This window comes from Lampris incognitus, chromosome 16 (assembly GCF_029633865.1).
Source record: "Lampris incognitus isolate fLamInc1 chromosome 16, fLamInc1.hap2, whole genome shotgun sequence".
NCBI lineage: Eukaryota > Metazoa > Chordata > Actinopteri > Lampriformes > Lampridae > Lampris > Lampris incognitus.
In genome coordinates this window covers 3,192,399-3,216,291 of record NC_079226.1, presented here as the reverse complement: position 1 = coordinate 3,216,291, position 23,893 = coordinate 3,192,399, and the positions used below count along the sequence as shown (strand labels likewise).

Genomic DNA, 23,893 nt, shown 5'->3' with positions numbered 1-23,893 from the left:
CTACATGACCGGTGTGATGTGATAGTCTACACTACATGACATGTGTGATGTGATAGTCTACACTACATGACCGGTGTGATGTGATAGTCTACACTACATGACAGGTGTGATGTGATAGTCTACACTACATGACAGGTGTGATGTGATAGTCTACACTACATGACATCCATGTGTGATGTGATAGTCTACACTACATGACATGTGTGATGTGATAGTCTACACTACATGACAGGTGTGATGTGATAGTCTACACTACATGACATGTGTGATGTGATAGTCTACACTACATGACACCCATGTGTGATGTGATAGTCTACACTACATGACATCCATGTGTGATGTGTTAGTCTACACTACATGACATGTGTGATGTGATAGTCTACACTACATGACACCCATGTGTGATGTGATAGTCTACGCTACATGCCATCCATGTGTGATGTGATAGTCTACGCTACATGGTGTGGCTGTGATGTTTCATGTCATTTGTATGACTGACACCAGGACAGACATGGCTGTCAGCATTGACATAACGTTTGGTTATAACCACAGGAAGCTGGCTGACTGACCTGATGTCGACTATGATGTTAACCGAGTAAGACAGCAGTTTCAGGGAGAACTCGGTTTCTAGCAGGGCGTGGATCTGCTCCACGTGGTCCGAGATGTCCTCACAGATGTCCTGAAGTCACACACACACACACACACACACACACACACACACACACACACACACACACACACACACAAGAAGAGGAAGGCACAGGATCGTTACAAAACTAACAAATACACTGTAAATGTTTAAGTCACCTAAACACAGACACACACAGACACACACAGCACTACCTTATGTCAGGCGAGTCACGCTGACTTGTTGTGTGTCTACAGTGACATGTGTGGAGGCCCTCTGGCCACCAGAGAACACCACCTCTATGAAAAGCAGAAGCGGTGATGAAGACTGACATCAGGTTTCCATTTTTAAAGTGTGAGTCAGCTTCACGCGGCAACACATCCAGCTCTTTGGAAAACAACCGAAAAGCATCACAGAGACACACAGTGTAAGTGGAAGAGAGCAGATCTCCACCAGGCCTCCTCCTGGGCTCCTCTGCTCTGGAGTCAGAACCGGGGCTTTCCTGCCACCACAAGACTCTAGGGCGGTGCCCAAGTCAGCGGAAGGGGAAGTATGGAAATAAAGGTTTTTAACATGCAGCACTCCAGCTAAAACATCTACCAAATAACAAGTTTACCCCGTCAGTCCGAGGATGTGCAGCCTCCGAGGTGGACCCTCGCAGGAATGGGACCGAGTCTAACAGGAACTTACACTTCCCAGAAGGAAAAGGTTGGCTACGCCACCAGTCTGGCCGCAGGCTTGCAGCTTGGCTACGTTCATGTTCCGGAAAGCCACAGCCAGAGACACGGCCTGTTTACTCGTATGTGTTCACAGGCTAGTCTCGCCCTGTCCAATACGGCGCTGACACCGACGTATGATCCAACCGCCAAGGCCACGTCCACGTGGGACTCCTCCTGGGGAACCACCTTGTCATGTGCGACCTCCTGTCGCCGCTCAGGCATGTAGTGTGAAAACCACAACGATGCCAACATTCCCGACTACAAGACAGCAAACTGTCTTACCCCTGAACGTTGTGCACATCCTTGATAGGGAGGAACGCTGGTTTGGATGGGGAGTCAAAGAGGCCATCTATGTGAGGAGGGAACGACCATCCCCGAACCGGGGGTGGGGGGGTGGGGGGGGGGCTAAGGGACCTGACACACAGGTCCGGCTGTCGGTGAGCACCTGTGACCCTAGTTTTTACGGTGTGTCCCGTACCGTCGGCACCAGTCGGACCCCTGTCGGCAGGTTTGGGCCGATTCAGAGAGCGGGTGAGAAGGGGGGTAGGACAAAATAAGTGTGTACTTCCTCCTCTTCCTCTTCCTCCTCCTCCTCCTCCTCCTCCTGCTGCTGCTGCTGCTGCTGCTTTCCCAACATGTGACCCATAATCTGCTGTGTATGAGACGTGTCCACTGAGCGTGCTGTGTGGATCTGCTGACCACTGCAGATTATTACTGGCAACGCACGATGTGGACGTTATGTCCTGCTTCCTCCACCCTCCAACCGTCACTCATCCACTGCAGCATCTCTTCAAGCCTCTCTGGCTCTCTGGGTCTCTCTCTGTCTCTCTCTGTCTCTCTGTCTCTCTCTGTCTCTTTCTGGCTCTCTGTCTCTCTGTCTCTCTGTCTCTCTCTGTCTCTCTGTCTCTCTCTGTCTCTCTGTCTCTCTCTGTCTCTCTGTCTCTCTCTGTCTCTCTGTCTCTGGGTCTCTCTGTCTCTCTGTCTCTCTCTGTCTCTCTCTGTCTCTGGCTCTCTGGGTCTCTCTGTCTCTCTGTCTCTCTGTCTCTCTGTCTCTGGGTCTCTGGGTCTCTCTGTCTCTCTGTCTCTCTGTCTCTGGGTCTCTCTGTCTCTCTGTCTCTCTGTCTCTGGGTCTCTCTGTCTCTGGGTCTCTGGGTCTCTCTGTCTCTCTGTCTCTCTGTCTCTCTGTCTCTCGGTCTCTCTGTCTCTCTGTCTCTCTGTCTCTCGGTCTCTCTGTCTCTCTGTCTCTCTGTCTCTGGGTCTCTGGGTCTCTGGGTCTCTCTGTCTCTCAGTCTCTTTGTCTCTCTGTCTCTCTGTCTCTCGATCCCTCAGTCTCTCTGTCTCTCTGTCTCTCAGTCTCTCTGTCTCTCTGTCTCTCGATCCCTCGGTCTCTCTGTCTCTGGGTCTCTCTGTCTCTCGGTCCCTCGGTCTCTCTGTCTCTGGGTCTCTCGGTCCCTCGGTCTCTCTGTCTCTGGGTCTCTGGGTCTCTGGGTCCCTCGGTCTCTGGGTCTCTGGGTCTCTGGGTCTCTCTGTCTCTGGGTCTCTCTGTCTCTGGGTCTCTCTGTCTCTTGGTCTCTCGGTCCCTCGGTCTCTCTGTCTCTCTCCTCACATGCCGCTGCTCTGTTTGTTGAAGAAACGCCCCACGGTACATTTGTGGTTGGAAGTTTTATATGAGCAAACTAATTTCGGCCACAGCAAAACCTGATACACAGAAAGACAGGCAGGCAGTCAGACAGGCAGACAGACAGACAGGCAGACAGGCAGGCAGTCAGATAGACAGGCAGGCAGGCAGGCAGTCAGGCAGACAAACAGACAGACGGACAGGCAGACAGGCAGGCAGTCAGACAGACAGACAGGCAGTCAGGCAGACAAACAGACAGACAGACAGGCAGACAGGCAGGCAGTCAGACAGACAGGCAGTCAGACAGACAGACAGGCAGACAGGCAGGCAGTCAGACAGACAGGCAGACAGACAGACAGACAGGCAGTCAGACAGACAGACAGGCAGGCTTCCAGAATTAAAACAGATGCATTTGGGTTGACTGTTTTAGTGTCAGTGGTCATAGGACATGATGAGTTTTACTACCAAGGGGGCAACAGGAAATATTAAAGGGCAGTTTTTGTAAATCACTGTCATGGTGGTGGTAGGGTGTGCGGGCTTCTCAGCATAACTGAACTGCAAAGCATGCTGGGAAGGAAAACTGTCCTGCACGCTGTACAGTCCTCTCCACATGACTGACTGTTTACATCCCACGCTCCCCTCCCAGAGCCTTCGTTTCCGCCTGTGGTAGCACTAGACAGCACTGTTCTGCCCACTGGCGCCCTCCGCTGGCCTCATCTGTCCTTGACCCTCTCGCCGGGGGTTTTCCCCACACGGCATCTCTCCTTGGGTCCTGCTGAGCACTCCTCCATCCACAATACTCCTGTTCCCATTAGGACTACTTTAGCCTGCTCCGGCTATAGACCCAGAGGCACTACTACATCTACAATAAGAGCAAACTTGGTTTTCACTCCACCCACTCCAACAACAAAAGCAGGTACATCTTCTACTCACCAGCAACTACACCCTTTCACTGCATCTACTGCTGAAACTATGCCTGCTATGTTTGTTTGCTGAACACGTGGGCCCTTGCTAACGAGTCCTTTTCATGCCAAGGTTTTATCATGACCAATAATACTGATGCTTTTATTCATTACTGAGTCCTGGTTCAGCCCTGGATCCTCCAGTCTGTCCCACCATCTGAGGCATGTACCCCCCATCACTCCTGTCTTAATTAACCCAGGCTGTCCGGTCATGGAGGTGGGGTAGCTGTCAACTCCCCCCCCTGAATTGTACTTGGCCAATTACCCCACTCTTCCGAGCCGTCCCGGTCTCTGCTCCACCCCCTCTGCTGATCCAGGGAGGGCTGCAGACTACCACATGCCTCCTCCCATACATGTGGAGTCACCAGCTGCTTCTTTTCACCTGACAGTGAGGAGTTTCACCAGGGGGACGTAGCACGTGGGAGGATCACGCTATTCCCCCCAGTTCCCCCTCCCCCCTGAACAGGCGCCCCGACCGACCAGAGACACATACCTACATCCGGCTTCCCACCCCGCAGACACGGCCAGTTGTGTCTGTAAGGATGCCCGACCAAGCTGGAGGTAACACGGGGATTCGAACCGCCGATCCCTGTGTTGGTAGGCAACGGAATAGACCATTACACCACCCGGATGCCCCATGCTGTTTTTTTTGTTTTTTTTAATAATAATAATTACAAATGCTCCTGTCTCTCTTAATACTTGTTCTTCTTTCAAATCTCTGGGTTTTCTTTTAAATGGCCACCATCCGATACTCTGTATTTTAATCTATATACCCCCACTAGTTATTTATGTAGACCGCCACTAGTTTTATTCATATAGACCACCACTAGTTTATTCATATAGCCCACTACTAGTTTATTCATATAGACCACCACTAGTTTATTCCTATAGCCCACCACTAGTTTATTCATATAGACCACCACTAGTTTTATTCATATAGACCACCACTAGTTTATTCATGTAGACCGCCACTAGTTTTATTCATATAGACCACCACTAGTTTATTCATGTAGACCACCACTAGTTTTAATCATGTAGACCACCACTAGTTTTATTCATGTAGACCACCACTAGTTTATTCATATAGACCACCACTAGTTTTATTCATGTAGACCACCACTAGTTTATTCATAGACCACCACTAGTTTATTCATAGACCACCACTAGTTTATTCATATAGACCACCACTAGTTTATTCATAGACCACCACTAGTTTTATTCCTATAGACCACCACTAGTTTATTCATATAGACCACCACTAGTTTATTCATATAGACCACCACTAGTTTATTCATATAGCCCGCCACTAGTTTTATTCATATAGACCACCACTAGTTTATTCATGTAGACCACCACTAGTTTATTCATATAGACCACCACTAGTTTTATTCATATAGACCACCACTAGTTTATTCATATAGACCACCACTAGTTTATTCATATAGACCACCACTAGTTTATTCATATAGCCCACCACTAGTTTTATTCATATAGACCACCACTAGTTTATTCATGTAGACAACCACTAGTTTATTCATATAGACCACCACTAGTTTTATCATATAGACCACCACTAGTTTTATTCATGTAGACCACCACTAGTTTATTCATATAGACCACCGCTAGTTTTATTCATATAGACCACCACTAGTTTATTCATATAGCCCACCACTAGTTTATTCATACAGACCACCACTAGTTTATTCATATAGACCACCACTAGTTTATTCATATAGACCACCACTAGTTTTATTCATATAGACCACCACTAGTTTTATTCATGTAGACCACCACTAGTTTATTCATATAGACCACCACTAGTTTTATTCATATAGACCACCGCTAGTTTTATTCAAGTAGACCACCACTAGTTTATTCATATAGACCACTACTAGTTTATTCATATAGACCACCACTAGTTTTATTCCTATAGACCACCACTAGTTTTATTCATATAGACCACCACTAGTTTTATTCATGTAGACCACCACTAGTTTATTCATATAGACCACCACTAGTTTTATTCATATAGACCACCACTAGTTTATTCATATAGACCACCACTAGTTTATTCATATAGACCACCACTAGTTTTATTCCTATAGACCACCACTAGTTTTATTCATATAGACCACCACTAGTTTTATTCATGTAGACCACCACTAGTTTATTCATATAGACCACCACTAGTTTATTCATATAGACCACTACTAGTTTATTCATATAGACCACCACTAGTTTTATTCCTATAGACCACCACTAGTTTTATTCATATAGACCACCACTAGTTTTATTCATGTAGACCACCACTAGTTTATTCATATAGACCACCACTAGTTTTATTCATATAGACCACCACTAGTTTATTCATATAGACCACCACTAGTTTATTCATATAGACCACCACTAGTTTTATTCCTATAGACCACCACTAGTTTTATTCATATAGACCACCACTAGTTTTATTCATGTAGACCACCACTAGTTTATTCATATAGACCACCACTAGTTTATTCATATAGACCACCACTAGTTTTATTCATATAGCCCACTACTAGTTTATTCATGTAGACCACCACTAGTTTATTCATATAGACCACCACTAGTTTATTCATATAGACCACCACTAGTTTTATTCCTATAGACCACCACTAGTTTTATTCATATAGACCACCACTAGTTTATTCATATAGACCACCACTAGTTTATTCATATAGACCACCACTAGTTTTATTCATGTAGACCACCACTAGTTTATTCATATAGACCACCACTAGTTTATTCATATAGACCACCACTAGTTTTATTCATATAGACCACCGCTAGTTTTATTCATATAGACCACCACTAGTTTATTCATATAGACCACCATTAGTTTTATTCATATAGACCACCACTAGTTTATTCATATAGACCACCACTAGTTTTATTCATATAGACCACCACTGGTTTTATTCATATAGACCACCACTAGTTTATTCATATAGACCACCACTGGTTTTATTCATATAGACCACCACTAGTTTATTCATATAGACCACCACTAGTTTATTCATATAGACCACCACTAGTTTTATTCATATAGACCACCATTAGTTTTATTCATATAGACCACCACTAGTTTATTCATATAGACCACCACTAGTTTTATTCATATAGACCACCACTGGTTTTATTCATATAGACCACCACTAGTTTATTCATATAGACCACCACTGGTTTTATTCATATAGACCACCGCTAGTTTTATTCATATAGACCACCACTAGTTTATTCATATAGACCACCACTAGTTTATTCATATAGACCACCATTAGTTTTATTCATATAGACCACCATTAGTTTTATTCATATAGACCACCACTAGTTTTATTCATATAGACCACCATTAGTTTTATTCATATAGACCACCACTAGTTTATTCATACAGACCACCACTGGTTTTATTCATATAGACCACCACTGGTTTTATTCATATAGACCACCACTAGTTTATTCATATAGACCACCACTGGTTTTATTCATATAGACCACCGCTAGTTTTATTCATATAGACCACCACTAGTTTATTCATATAGACCACCACTAGTTTATTCATATAGACCACCACTAGTTTTATTCATATAGACCACCACTGGTTTTATTCATATAGACCACCACTAGTTTATTCATATAGACCACCACTGGTTTTATTCATATAGACCACCGCTAGTTTTATTCATATAGACCACCACTAGTTTATTCATATAGACCACCACTAGTTTATTCATATAGACCACCATTAGTTTTATTCATATAGACCACCATTAGTTTTATTCATATAGACCACCACTAGTTTTATTCATATAGACCACCATTAGTTTTATTCATATAGACCACCACTAGTTTATTCATATAGACCACCACTGGTTTTATTCATATAGACCACCACTAGTTTATTCAAGAACTTTCTGACCTCGGTTGCTTCATCATGGGGAAACAGGCCAGAGTTCTTATGCTTGGTGATTTTAATGCCCATGTTTGCTGCCCTCCCCCGTCTTGTTTCACCACTGGTTTTATTATCAAGCTCTTCTGAGTCTTTTCATCTGGAGCAGTCTGTGAAGGAGCCAGCTCACAATAAGGGTCATGCTCTTGATCTGGTGTTGTCTTGTACTGTTTCTGCTAGATCTTAAGGTCTCTGATTACAAAGCTGCCCCTGCTCACAAGCAGTCTACGGTTCCTGCTCTCCTTCCCTTCATTCCGAGTCTGCTAGTCTCTTTAGAAAAAGGTTGTTATCAGCTCCGGCGAGCAGTACCCCTAACCAGGAGGACCCCTCTCTAAAGGATTCATTAGATCACTGTTCTCATACCTGTGGGAAGGACGACCCTTGATGACGCTGCCCCTGTCAAAGTTCAACATGTCAAGCATAACGCCCCCCCCCCGGCTTAATGACCACACAAGCATAACACCCCCCCCCCCCGGCTTAATGACCATACGAGGGATTTAAGAAACAGGGCAGGAAGCCGGGAGAAAATGGAGGAAGGACAAAGTCAAGGCATCTCTTGATAGACTGAAAAGTTTGATGCTGGCTTATCAGAACACAGTTAAGGAGGCAAGACATTCCATCCATCCATCCATCCATCATCCAAACTGCTTATCCCGCTCTCAGGGTCGCGGGGATGATGGAGCCTATCTCAGCAGTCATTGGGCGGCAGGCAGAGAGACACCCTGGACAGGCCACCAGGCCATACAGGGCCGACACACACACACACACACACACACACACACACACACACACACACACACACACACACACACACACACACCTAGGAAACCCACAAATGAAACAACAGGTTCAAACAGGACACAGAGCTTCTTCTTTCAAGACATTACACAAAGAATTTCAAAAACCAGCATTCTGTTACATCTACATTCTGTTACATCTACATTCTGTTACATCTACACTCTGTTACATCTACACTCTGTTACATCTACATTCTGTTACATCTACACTCTGTTACATCTACATTATGTTACATCTACATTCTGTTACATCTACACTCTGTTACATCTACATTCTGTTACATCTACATTCTGTTACATCTACACTTTGTTACATCTACATTCTGTTACATCTACATTCTGTTACATCTACACTTTGTTACATCTACATTCTGTTACATCTACATTCTGTTACATCTACATTCTGTTACTTCTACATTCTGTTACATCTACATTCTGTTACATCTACACTTTGTTACATCTACATTCTGTTACATCTACATTCTGTTACATCTACATTCTGTTACATCTACACTTTGTTACATCTACATTCTGTTACATCTACATTCTGTTACATCTACACTTTGTTACATCTACATTCTGTTACATCTACATTCTGTTACATCTACATTCTGTTACATCTACATTCTGTTACATCTACACTTTGTTACATCTACATTCTGTTACATCTAAACTCTGTTACATCCACACTTTGTTACATCTACATTCTGTTACATCTACACTTAGTTACATCTACATTCTGTTACATCTACATTCTGTTACATCTACACTTTGTTACATCTACACTCTGTTACATCTACATTCTGTTACATCTACATTCTGTTACATCTACACTTTGTTACATCTACATTCTGTTACATCTACATTCTGTTACATCTACACTTTGTTACATCTACACTCTGTTACATCTACACTTTGTTACATCTACATTCTGTTACATCGACATTCTGTTACATCTACACTTTGTTACATCTACATTCTGTTACATCTACACTTTGTTACATCTACATTCTGTTACATCTACACTCTGTTACATTCACACTTTGTTACATCTACATTCTGTTACATCTACACTTTGTTACATCTACATTCTGTTACATCTACACTCTGTTACATCTACACTTTGTTACATCTACATTCTGTTACATCTACACTTTGTTACATCTACATTCTGTTACATCTACACTTTGTTACATCTACATTCTGTTACATCTACACTTCGTTACATCTACACTTTGTTACATCTACATTTTGTTACATCTACATTCTGTTACATCTACACTTAGTTACATCTACATTCTGTTACATCTACATTCTGTTACATCGACACTTTGTTACATCGACACTTTGTTACATCTACATTCTGTTACATCTACACTCTGTTACATCCACACTTTGTTACATCTACATTCTGTTACATCTACACTTTGTTACATCTACATTCTGTTACATCTACACTCTGTTACATCTACACTTTGTTACATCTACATTCTGTTACATCTACACTTTGTTACATCTACATTCTGTTACATCTACACTTTGTTACATCTACATTCTGTTACATCTACACTTTGTTACATCTACATTCTGTTACATCTACACTTTGTTACATCCACACTTCGTTACATCTACATTCTGTTACATCTACACTCTGTTACATCTACATTCTGTTACATCTACATTCTGTTACATCTACATTCTGTTACATCTACACTTTGTTACATCTACATTCTGTTACATCTACACTCTGTTACATCTACACTTTGTTACATCTACATTCTCTTACATCTACACTTTGTTACATCTACATTCTGTTACATCTACACTCTGTTACATCTACACTTTGTTACATCTACATTTTGTTACATCTACATTCTGTTACATCTACACTTAGTTACATCTACATTCTGTTACATCTACATTCTGTTACATCGACACTTTGTTACATCGACACTTTGTTACATCTACATTCTGTTACATCTACATTCTGTTACATCTAAACGCTTCTATTTTTCTGCCTTTTTTGCAGATCATTGTTTTCATTTTCTGATAAATTGTTGTTTGTTTTCACTATCAGTTGTGAGACAGGCGAATATGCAGCATATCCATTTTTTTTTTGCACGGTTGGCAAACAGCGGTGTCCTTTACCGTAACAGTCTCCATTAATTCATGGATCATTTATTCTCCCCAACAAATTAGTTAAATAGTTTTCAATAGACTGCTCCATCTAGAGCTACTTTTGAATTTCACACTGAACAAGAATTCAAACGAGGGACGCAAAAAAAGACAGCCTGTGTACTTTCTTGACTCAGGTCACATCTTATATAGTTTATATGGCGCGTCCTGCTGACAAAACTCTTACACCTGCTGCTTATTTCTCTTTTTAAAGAATTTGGGCACCGAGGTCAGTACTGGACTACATGAATGTCACCTGGGGCAGAGCTCTTTCAGGATGTGACATAGGGCTCTGACGTAGGGTGTGGAGGACCGGACACCACCAGTTTTCATGTTGGATGTGGGTTGGAGAGTCAAGGCATTCGTACTTTTCTAATTTATTTGGTGGAAGCTGCCACAACCCCAGTGTTTTATTTCAGGCTATAAATACAGTGGTTGCCCCCCCCCTTGCCAACCTTTGGATGCATCCACTGGAAAATGCAAGCAGTTTCTCCACCACTTTATTAAGAAAACAGATGACATTCAGCTCCACATTACACAGTTGACAAGCAATCTCCCCACTTGCATCGAACCCTTCGCCAGTCTGACTCACTTTAAGTAATTTCTCTATTAGATTTAGGAGAGTTAATCTCAGGCTTGAACTCTTCCACCTGTCAACTGGACACTGACCCCACTAGGCTTCTGAAAGAGGTGTTTCACACTGTTGAGCCACAAATTCTCTCCATTATCAACTGCTCACTGTCTCCCGGTTTGTTGCCATCTAGTTTTAAACACGCAATAGTCCGACCTCTCCTGAAGAAGCCTACTCTCCATCTTGTTTTAAGCAATTTTAGACCAATGTCAAATCTACCTTTTTTTATCTAAAAGCTTAGAAAAGTCTGTTGCTCTTCAACTAATCACACACATGAATAGTTGTAGTATTTTCGACCAATTTCCATCATGATTCTGTAGCCACCACAACACAGAAACAGCTCTCATTAAAGTTACCAACAACTCAATGCTCACCGCTGACTCTGGTGCTCGATCAATTTTAATTCTGCTTGACCTGAGTTCCGCCTCCGATACCGTCGACCGCGACATCCTTTTAAATCACCTGCAAAACTATGTTAGCATTAAGAATACTGCTCTTGCCTGGATCCAATCCTACCTGTCTGACAGCTCTTTCTCTATTATAATGGGAGAATTCTCCTCATCCACAGCCCCCCTCACATGTGGTGTTCCCCAGGGGTCAATTCTTGGTCCATTATTATTTTCCATTTACATGCCCCCCTGGGTCAGATCATCTGTCATCATAATATTCATTTTCACTGTTATGCAGACGACACCCAGCTTTATGTTCCACTGACTGGTAATGACACACACAATCTTTCTTGTGTTATGGCTTGTTTCACCGATATTAAGTGCTGGACGTCACAAAACGTCCTTCGGCTCAATGAGTCCAAATCTGAGGTCCTTTTATTTGGCCCCCTTAACCGAACTGGTGACTTGGAAAAAAGAGTCAAAAGAACCTGTCCTCCAATGCTAAACACTCTGCCCGCAATGTGGGTGTCTTTTTGGACACCAAGCTCCATTTGACACACAAATAACCAAGGTAGTACAGTCTTGCTTTCTCCAAATTAGGAACATTGCAAAAGTTAAACATTTTCTATCTCAAACGGACCTTGAAAAAGTCATCCATGCATTCATCTCGTCATGTCTGGATTATTGCAACTGCCTGTATTCAGGGCTCAGTCAAAAGTCCATCTTCCGCCTCCAGCTTGTCCAAAACTCAGCTGCCAAACAAATTCCAAGAGACATGAAAAAACCACTCCCATTCTTGCAATGCTTCGCTGGCTACATGTTAGGTATAGGATTGATTTTAAACTTTTACTAATTACTTTTAAAGCTGACATGGCCTCACTCCTACATGTATCACTGATTTACTCACACGCCATGGGCTCGGTTGCTGCCTGCGCTCCTCAGGCAGGTCCTTTAACTGGTCCCTCCGCCAGCCTCGTCACTAAAGGTGACCGACTGGGTGTTCTCTGTAAGAGCCCCACAGCTGTGGACCTCCCTACCTGAGGAAATTAGGCTAGCAACCTCACTGCCTTCTTTTAAATCAATTCTTAAATCTTACTTTTACAGCAAGGCTTTTTTATAGTCAATCCATTGTTGCCCAATTTTTATTTATTTTTAATGTTTATATTGTTTATATCTTATACTTTTATAATTTTACATTTTTAATTCTGTATAATTTTATATTTTTCTTGCATCACCTTATTTTAATTGTTTCGTCATAGTCCTTGTTTTATCAGCTCTTATTCTCTCCGTTTCAATGATGCTCTCGTGACTTCATCCTGACCGTGTTTTACCTGGTTCTGTGGAGCGGGTCTGACATTAGGTCCAATATTTTATTGTATTCTGTTGCTTTATCTTGACTATGTGCATTATTTTATCCTGTTGTGTAAGGCACCTTGTAACACTGTTCATATATATATATATATGTAAAGTTTATTAGTATCTGTTATTATGAAGGGTTTGAGCGGAAGTGTGGTTGGAGAGGTTGAATCTACTTCCTGCTCTTTCCGTTTGTGTTTGGTGTGCTGTTCAGGAGGACGGTCACATGACACGGTGGAAAGGTCTCTATCAGGAGGGGAGCAAACGCATTTCAAATGCAGGGGAATTTCACAACGCCGGGGTTGACCTCTGACCCTGAGCACAAGAAAGAGTAAAGGGTCGGCTCACACACACACACACACACACACACACACACACACACACACACACACACACACGACTCATTCTGCTTTGTTTTCCGGAGTTATTTTAAGACTTTTTTCTTTTCTGTATAAAATAGTTCTCCCCATTCTTTCGTACTTTCAACCCAAACTTTTCTGAAATCCTGCATAGAGAAACCTGATGACCTCTGAAAGGGACGTGAGCCGGATTCAGACGCACCACATCATGAATGGAAGGCAACATTTGCACCTTAACCCAGCCAGCGACCGCTGTGACCCACACCAACATCCAAAATAACAGGAGGCATTTGTGTTTGGAGGAAATGTAGGTCAAACACGCGGCGCAGTCCTCTATTGTGTCCTCCTCATCAGAGTACACACACAGCACACACAGTACACACACAGTACACACACAGTACACACACAGCACACACACAGCAGTACTGGAGCCCGTGGAGTCCCATTCACTGTCCACTACATGGAGGATCGTCCGGAATTCTCTGATTCTGAATGAGCAAATTCAAACCAGGGAACTTTCCAGCATCCAGAACAGTGACAACCGAGACGTCTGGTTTACAGAGAGCAACACTAGAAACACCTACGATGATGAGTATGATTATTATCGTCATTGTTATCAGTGGAAATAATCATGAAGCACTATAAACAATATAATCATACACCGCATCAACATTACTGTACTATTAGTAGAGGTAGTAACAATAGTAGTTGTATTATTATTAGCATTAGCATTATTATTAATAATAATTGTATCATAAACTATGACTTCAACACTGTTTGAAATAAAGTGCCAGTGTCCCTCCAGTCTCCAACTAAAATATAACCAGGTAACTAGTGAGAGACGTGAGCCAAATCCTCAGCTGACAAATCAGAGATTCTGTCAGGACCATCTTTAGATCTACACCCTGACAACTGCAACCGTCCTCCTCCCATCACCCTTCAGTCCACACCAGCAAGTCGACTGGACACACAAAGAAGTGTCGCAAACAACGCGTTTCAGCTGAAGTCATCCTCTACTATCTTCTACTGGCCGCCAGACATGACCAGAGGACACGGGGTCTCTTTAAATCAGTCTTATTTGGAGGAAGCTCTTCGCTTTACACGTGGCTTTCCTGTGAAGGGCGACCTCCCATCCACCCCGTCACTTCTGAGCAGGCACGTATCCAGGTAGGTGGTTTTCGTGTCTGAACCCCCCCCCCCCCGAAACCCCGTCTGAAATGGCACCAATAATTATTTAGTTATCGTTTTGATTATTTGTCACCGCCCCTCTAGCCTACTCATACACTGCATCTATTGTGACTGACAGACGTTCAACCTGTCAGTTAATTTGTTTCCAAACATGATGTATCTTATTGGTCTGTTTCGTAAAACAAATAAAATCACAGGCTTTTGATTGGCTCAGGGGTCTGACGAGTCAGCTAAGCAACCTGCCACTGGTTATGCTAGCTAAATGGTCGATCTATAGTTTGCTTTTCAAAAGCAATGGAGCCGCCGAAAGCTGCCTGTAAATCAGGCAGGAGCAGTAAAGTTAATATTCGTAAAATCAGTGATTTTTTTTGTTTCAACGTGTCCCGACTCAAAAAAGAAAAACAAGAACATTACAGATGATCTGGTCACTAAGGTTACCGATTTCCCGGAGCAAGCGTTAGCAGACCCACTGCCCTCCTCCTCGGAGACGGAGCCAGAGTTAGCAGACCCGCCGTCCTCCTCAGAAACGGAGCCAGAGTTAGCAGACCCGCCCACCGTCCTCTACCTCGGAGACGGAGCCAGAGTTAGCAGACCCACTGCCCTCCTCCTCGGAGACGGAGCCAGAGTTAGCAGACCCACTGCCCTCCTCCTCGGAGACGGAGCCAGAGTTAGCAGACCCACTGCCCTCCTCCTCGGAGACGGAGCCAGAGTTATCAGACCCACTGCCCTCCTCCTCGGAGACGGAGCCAGAGTTATCAGACCCACTGCCCTCCTCCTCGGAGACGGAGCCAGAGTTAGCAGACCCGCCCACCGTCCTCTACCTCGGAGACGGAGCCAGAGTTAGCAGACCCGCCGTCCTCCTCCTCGGAGACGGAGCCAGAGTTAGCAGACCCGCCCGCCGTCCTCTACCTCGGAAACGTTCTCACACGACTTTGTGGATTATATTGGTGGGAAAATATCAGACGAACAGAGAAGAGAAATGTACTCACTGGACTGGACGGCCAATATCGGACAAACATTCCCTACAAAACTAGGAGGTAAACTACGTTTCCAACGTCATGGGATTGACCAGTTTAGCTGGCTAGTGTACTCAACAAGGTCCGACGGTTGTTTCTGTAAGCACTGTGTTGCGTTTGCAGTCGAGCATGTTGTGGGCAAGGGAGGGCACAGAAAAGCTGGCAAGCTAATTAATGTCCACTTCTCAGACTGGAAACATGCTTTAGAGACGTCCAAAGACCACGCACAAAAGGCATATCACAAGGTGTCAAGTTTGAAAGCGGACAATTTCCAAATGGTTCTCAACAATAAAATGGATGCAATTTCACTGAGGCTGGATTCTGAGCGAAAAAAGCGAGTCCAAGAAAACAGAGAAGAACTCAAAAGGATCATTGCAACGTTGATTTTTTTGCAGTCGCCAAGAACTCGCCCTGAGAGGTGATATTGATTCAGGACCAGTGACATTGAATGAGCCAACTCACAATGACGGACATTTCAGGGCTTTACTCAGGTTTAGGGCGACATCTGGCGACACAGTACTGTTACAACACTTGAGTAAATGTGCAGCAAACGCTAGCTACCGCAGTCCTGATGTGCAAAATGAAATAATCAGCATAATTGGAGATGTGATAACAAACAAACTGGTGCAGAAAGTAAACCCCGCGCAGTGTTTCGCTGTGTTGGCAGATAAATTGAAAGATGTTTCAGGGCGGGAGCAGCTTTCTGTCTGTGTCAGATACGTGAACCAGCATGACAGCCAATATAGCATCAGAAAGGATTTTTTGTCCTTTGTTGATATCGAGAAGTTAACCGGGGAGGCAATCGCCAATTCAATCGAAAGTCAGTTGACAAATGCAGGCGTTGATTTACAGTTTTTACGTGGCCAGGGACACGACGGCGCATCTGCCACGAGTGGCCGTTTAAATGGTGCCCAAGCTAAAATCAAAGAGAAGCACAAGCAAGCGGTTTATGTGCACTGTGCCAGCCACAGTTTGAATTTGGTCCTAAACAAGTGCTGCACTGTACAAATGGTGCGAAATTGCTTTGGAATTGTCTCGGAAATCTGCACTTTTTTCCATGATTGGGCTTTGCGGTCTGCATGCAGTCTGCGGCACGAGACGGAGCGTCTTTTACCCGACTGCAAGAAAACGCGACTGACGAAGTTGTGTGAAACGAGATGGGTCGAACGCCATGACGCAATATTTACATTCAACGAGCTTTTAGACCCTGTGCGATCCAGCCTGCAGAAAATCAGTGAAACCTTCACAGGAGACACATCTGTCAAAGCCACTCAGCTCTTTAATTCAATTGACGATGCAGAATTCATGCTGTCCATGAATGTGAGTGAGGAGATGCTTGCAAAAACCCACCACCTGTCCACTTTCCTTCAGAAGGAAACTTGTGACTTGGTGAGTTGCGTTTCAGCTGCTGATGCTGTTATTAAGCAGGTAGATGAGATGAGGGCTAACTCTGAGATGGAGTTCAGGCAGATTTTCCAAAAGACCTCTTCCCAAGCAGCCAAGAATGGAGTTGAATTTCGACCACAAAGAGGCGCGGACTGCAATGAGGATCCATTGAAGGCCTGTGAAAATCACTACCGGCAAAAGCTTTTCATAGTCATCCTTGACTTTTATTCATCACAGATGAAGGAACGCTTCAGCAAACACAGAAATGTGATCTCCAACCTCTGCTGCTTACTGCCATCTAAGGTCAGCATGCTGAACGACAGCTCAGCTCACGCGCTCTCCAACCTGTATCCTGATGAAGTGTCACCGCATCTGGAAGCTGTAAAGTCAGAAATTGACACCTGGCGGGATAAATGGAAAGATGCAACTTATGTTCCACAAAATGCCATTGAGGCATTAAATGCCTGTAGCAGTGAGTTGTTTCCAAGCATCTTCAAGCTTCTCCACGTTTTGACCACTCGACTCGAGTGGTCAAACTCGACGAAGCAACGATCATTGGCAACGCTGTCTTCGGGAGGGGGGCGGAGTCGGCTTGTGTTCGTCACGTGAATGCGTCTCTGTGTGTGTCGGAAAAACAGTGGTTCGGCTTGGAGTCGCCTTGTCACGAAAGTGGGGAGGCGCTTTCCTTCGAGACTGCCGGCCGGAGAGATGCAGCTGGCGAACGCATGCAGTGCGAGGGTGGGTGTTTGAATTAAAATAGGGATCAATTGGCCACTAAATTGGGAGAAAAAAGGGAAAAATCAGAAATAAATTTATAAAAAAAAGAAAAAAAGAAAAGTGCTCTATAAAATGCAACTTGAATGATTGATTGATTGATTGATTGATTGATTGATTGATTGATTGATGGAGATGCATGGAGCAGCATGGAGATGCTTGGAGCAGCATGGAGACACATGGAGAAGCATGGAGATGCATGGACACACATGGAGCAGCATGGAGACGCATGGAGCACCATGGTGATGCATGGAGACACGTGGAGCAGCATGGAGATGCATGGAGCAGCTTGGAGCAGCATGGAGATGCATGGAGCAGCTTGGAGCACCATGGAGATGCATGGAGCAGCTTGGAGCAGCATGGAGATGCATGGAGCAGCTTGGAGCACCATGGAGATGCATGGAGACACATGGAGAAGCATGGAGATGCATGGACACACATGGAGCAGCATGGAGACACGTGGAGCAGCATGGAGATGCATGGAGACACGTGGAGCAGCATGGAGATGCATGGAGCAGCTTGGAGCAGCATGGAGACACATGGAGAAGCATGGAGCAGCATGGACACACATGGAGCACCATGGAGATGCATGGAGACGCATAGAGACACATGGAGCAGCATGGAGCAGCATGGAGATGCATGGAGCAGCATGGAGATGCATGGACACAGATGGAGCAGCATGGAGACGCATGGAGCAGCATGGAGATGCATGGAGACACATGGAGCAGCATGGAGATGCATAGAGACACATGGAGCAGCATGGAGATGCATGGAGCAGCATTGAGACGCATGGAGATGCATGGAGCAGCATGGAGATGCATGGAGCAGCATAGAGACACATGGAGCAGCATGGAGCAGCATGGAGATGCACGGAGCAGCATGGAGATGCATGGAGACACATGGAGCAGCATGGAGACGCATGGAGACACATGGAGCAGCATGGAGCAGCATGGAGATGCACGGAGCAGCATGGAGCAGCATGGAGATGCATGGAGACACATGGAGCAGCATGGAGACGCATAGAGACACATGGAGCAGCATGGAGACGCATGGAGACACATGGAGCAGCATGGAGATGCATGGAGATGCATGGAGCAGCATGGAGCAGCATGGAGATGCATGGAGATGCATGGAGCAGCATGGAGCAGCATGGAGGTGCATGGAGACGCGGGCCGCCGTCAGATGTCAGTATATACATGAGACAGGATGGTGCTGTGACAGTCTGACTGCACATCCACCCCCACAGGGAAGAAGCTCCTGTGTTGCTCTGAGCTGCACGCATGAACGCAACCACAGGTCAGTTGCCGTCACATCCCATTCGAGGACACAAGAGACGCATTGAAGAGATAACTTATCAGAATCACATCTATCAGTTCCTTCATTGCCATGTGCATCACCCGAGCCATGGATTAGCTTGGTACAATTAAGAGTGCGTAAGGCCAGATATCCAAAACTTCATATAATAAATATAAAAAGTCAAAGTAGAAGTGAGTGCTCATCCAAGTACAGCTAACAGTCAGGAGCACATCAGAAAGGGGTGCAAAAAATTCAGATTTTTCAAGTTTTAAAATACATCAACTTCAACATCGGAGACAGGTGGACAGGTTTGGGTTTTGACCTGGAAGTAAAACTACACTTGTCTTTGACTTAATGGATAATAATTAAAACAGAGACAGGGTCCTGCAGGGTCCTGGTTCAGCGGTCCGTCTGCAGGTGTGTTCCAGTTAAAACACATCAGATCCACCGGAGGCCTCCGGCTTCCCTGCCCCTTACCTTTATGAAGACGTGATGCTCCTGTCTCACGCACAATGTTCCTGACGTGTACAGCTGCTGCTGTCCACAGTCCACCTCATGCTGATGTCCACCTCATGCTGATGTCCACCTCATCCCAACGTATTCCTCGCAAAGCTACAACACCGAGTCAAATACAACTCATCCTAACGTGTTCGTCACAAAGCTGAAAGTAAAACACCGAGTCAAAGCTTCACCGTTTGCTTTTACTGCTCCACGCCAAACACCCTGTCCCCATGTGACGTAAGGTGTGTGAGTCTGTCTCACATGTCACATTTCACTCTGTGTGTGTGTGTGTGTGTTGACCTGTTTCTCTCACAGTGGGGGAGGGGGTTTCTGACAACAGTTGGGGTGCTATTTTAGGACTGACCTTACCCTCCCCCCTAGACTTTATGTCCCGGCTGTCATTCTTAACCCCACCCCCCACAACCAACACCCACACACCAAATACACTACTGCTTGGTCTCCAACATTCTCTCTCTCTCTCTCCGTCTCACTCTCTCCATGTCTCGCTCTCCCTCTCTGTCTCCATGTCTCTCTCTCTCTCTCCATGTCTCACTCTCTCTCTCTCCATGTCTCTCTCTCTCCATGTCTCTCTCTCTCCATGTCTCTCTCTCTCTCTCTGTCTCCATGCCTCTCTCTCCCTCTCTGTCTCCATGTCTCTCTCTCTATTCCCTGAAACTGTTGTCATTTTATGAGCAGGATTATAAAAAGATGATCATGTTTGAATATCAGCTGTTGGACTGGAATGCTATCTGAATAAATGTACTTTTAAAAATCAAAAGAAATCTCTCTCTCTCTCTCTCTCTCTCTCTCTCCATGTCTCTCTCATCTCTCTCTCTCTCTCTCTCTCTCTCTCTCTCTCTCTCTCTCTCTCTCTCTCTCCCATGTCTCTCTCATGCCTCTCTCATGTCTCTCTCTCTCCATGTCTCTCTCATGCCTCTCTCATGTCTCTCTCTCTCCATGTCTCTCTCATGTCTCTCTCTCTCTGTCTCTCTATGTCTCTCTCATGCCTCTCTCTCTCTCTCTCTCTCTCTCTCTCTCTCTCTCTCTCTCTCTCTCTCTCTCTCTCTCTCTCTCTCTCTCTCTCTCTCTCTCTCTCTCTCTCCATGTCTCTCTCATGCCTCTCTCATGTCTCTCTCTCTCCATGTCTCTCTCATGTCTCTCTCTCTCTCTGTCTCAAATACAAATAGCTTTATTGGCATGAACAAAGAAATATGTTGTTGCCAAAGCAGTTTGCAGAAGATTCAAACATTACATCACATATTAAATACACATTAAATTCACATTACATCACATATTACTACTTGGGTGTCATCACATAAGCAGGTTCCATATGTTTGCCACTGAAGCAGTCAATTTTTTTTTAATTGCCATACAGTACAGTGCAACAAATGTTGTACAGTTTAACACAGTTACTTAATAGCATATATCTTGGGGGTCTCTCAGTGGTTGTGAGTCCCGCAGGCTGGGGCAGCAGATACGTATTTATGGTGGCTTGCAAAAGTATTCAGCCCCCCTGAGTCAATACTTTGTGGAACCGCCTTTTGCTGCAACTACAGCTGCAAGTTTTTTGGGGTATGTCTCTACCGGCTTTGCACATCTAGACTGAAATTTTTGCCCATTCTTCTTTGCAAAACAGCTCAAGCTCAGTCAGATTAGATGGAGAGCATTTGTGAACGGCAGTTTTCAGATCTTGCCACAGATTTTCAATTGGATTTAGGTCTGGACTTTGACTGGGCCATTCTAACACATGAATCTGTTTTGTTTTAAACCCGTCCGTTGTAGCCCTGGCTTTATGTTTAGGGTCGTTGTCCTGCTGTAAGGTGAACCTCCACCTCAGTCTCAAGTCTTTTGCAGACTCCAACAGTTTGTCTTCCAAGATTGCCCTGTATTTGGCTCCATCCATCTTCCCATCAACTCTGACCATCTTCCCTGTCCCTGCTGAAGAGAAGCACCCCCAGAGCATGATGCTGCCACCACCATGTTTGACAGTGGGGGTGGTGGTGTGTTCAGAGTGATGTGCAGTGTTAGTTTTCCGCCACACATAGCGTTTTGCATTTAGGCCAAAAAGTTCAATTTGGCCTAAATGGCCAGATTTGTGCAGTGCACGACCAATAGCTGTCCTGTGGACAGATTCCCCCACCTGAGCTGTGGATCTCTGCAGTTCGTCCAGAGTCACCACGGGCCTCTTGGCTGCATCTCTGATCAGTGCTCTCCTTGTTCGGCCTGTAAGTTTAGGTGGACGGCCGTGTCTTGGTAGGTTTGCAGTTGTGCCATACTCTTTCCATTTCCGGATGATGGATTGAACAGTGCTCGGTGAGATGTTCAAAGCTTGGGAAATCTTTTTATAGCCTAACCCTGCTTTAAACCTCTCCACAACTTTATCCCTGACCTGTCTGGTGTGTTCCTTGGACTTCATGATTCTGTTTGCTCCCCAATATTCTCTTAACAAACCTTTGAGGCCATCACAGAACAGCTGTATTTGTACCGAGATTAGATTACACACAGGTTGACTCTATTTAGTCATTAGGTCAACATTCGATCATTCAGCAATCATAAGGTAACTTCTGAAGGCAATTGGTTGCACTCAGAGAAAAGGGGCTGAATACTTTTGCATACCGCACTTTTCAGTTTTTTATTTGTAAAATTTTTTTTAAATCATGTATAATTTTCTTTGTACTTCACAATTGTGTGCCACTTTGTGTTGGTCTTACACATAAAATTCTGATAAAATATATTTATGTTTGTGGTCGTAACGTGACAAAATGTGGAAAAGTTCAAGGGGTATGAATACTTTTGCAAGCCTCTGTACCTGCCAGAGGAGCTGCTGTTCCTTCACCAGGAGAACTGCCAGGTCCTCCTCTGGGCTTAACAGTAGGAGGTTTGGTGTTTTCTTGGCTATTTCCCCGAAGTGGAAGTGTCTTACTGAAGAGAACTTCTCACAGTGGAGGAGGAGGTGCATCTCTGTTTCTACCTCCCCTGTCCAGCAGTGACCACATATACGCTCCTCTCTGGGCAGCCATGTTGGTCTGTGTCTTCCTGTTCCTATAGCCAGCTGGTGGTCACTGAGCCTGTATGTGGTCAGGATCCATCTCTGCTTCGTATCTCGGACAGAGTGGAGGTACTCGGCCAGTCTATATTCTCTGTTTATATAACAGTTTAGTCTACTCTGGGTTTTAGTTTCATTTCTCCAATGTTCCAAATACAGATCTTTTGACTGGTTCATAACTTGTGTTATTCTGCTGTGTTTTGAGGCGGTGCTGATGGAGCCTGGTTGGTTAGCTTCACCATCAGCTGACTGAGGGGACTGTTTTCAGAGTTCAGCTCTTGGGTTGTTAATGCCTTGAATGGAAGGGTGTCTTTTGGGCTTGAATTTAGATGCGTCCAAAATGTTAAGGCCCGTTTTTGGATGTTTAACAGTAGTGGGAAACGCCCCAGTTCTGCTCGGCAGGCCTTATTTGGTGTCTTCCTTTGAACATTTAATATTTTCCTGCAGAATTCAGTGTGGCGGGCCTCTATCGGGTGTTTGTCCCATGAGCCATGCGCCAATCCACTGAGTGGCCCCAGACCTCACTTCCATACAAAGCTATGGGTAAAATAACATCATCAAATATTTTTGTCCAGACTCTAACTGGAATCTTAATGTTTAATAATTTGGTTATTAATGCATACATTGCCCTGCATGCTTTTTCTTTGAGTGCGTGTATTGCCATACTGAAACTTCCTGATGCAGATATGGACAGACCAAGGTACGTATAGTTTTTTGTGTGTTCAATTAGGGTGTTATTCAAAGTGAAGGGGTATTTGTTTTCAAGGCATCTGGGTTTTTTCTGAAAGATCGTGATTTTGGTTTTCTTAAAGTTTACATCCAATGCCCAGTTTTGGCAGTATTTTCCTAGGATGGACAGGTTATGTTGACGACCATCCCTGATTGGGGACAACAGAATAAGGTCATCTGTATAAAACAGGTTTTTAATCTCTGTGTCATCGAGTGTGAAGCCTGGAGCTGCTGAACGGTCCAGCTGGTCTGCAAGTTCATTTATGTACAGGTTGAATAATGTTGGACTTAAACAGCATCCTTGCTTCACACCGCGTTCTTGGGTAAAATATTATGTT

General features: G+C 44.4%; 1 protein-coding gene across 1 annotated transcript in view; it reads right to left on the bottom strand.

Annotated features, from left to right (window-relative positions):
- akap6 (A kinase (PRKA) anchor protein 6) overlaps nucleotides 1-23,893 on the bottom strand; it is a 385,428-nt gene that overhangs the window by 343,630 nt on the left and 17,905 nt on the right. Inside the window, exon 3 of the mRNA XM_056296282.1 lies at nucleotides 570-679. Coding sequence (XP_056152257.1) covers nucleotides 570-679 — 110 coding nt within the window. The remainder of the gene's footprint in view (nucleotides 1-569; nucleotides 680-23,893) is intronic.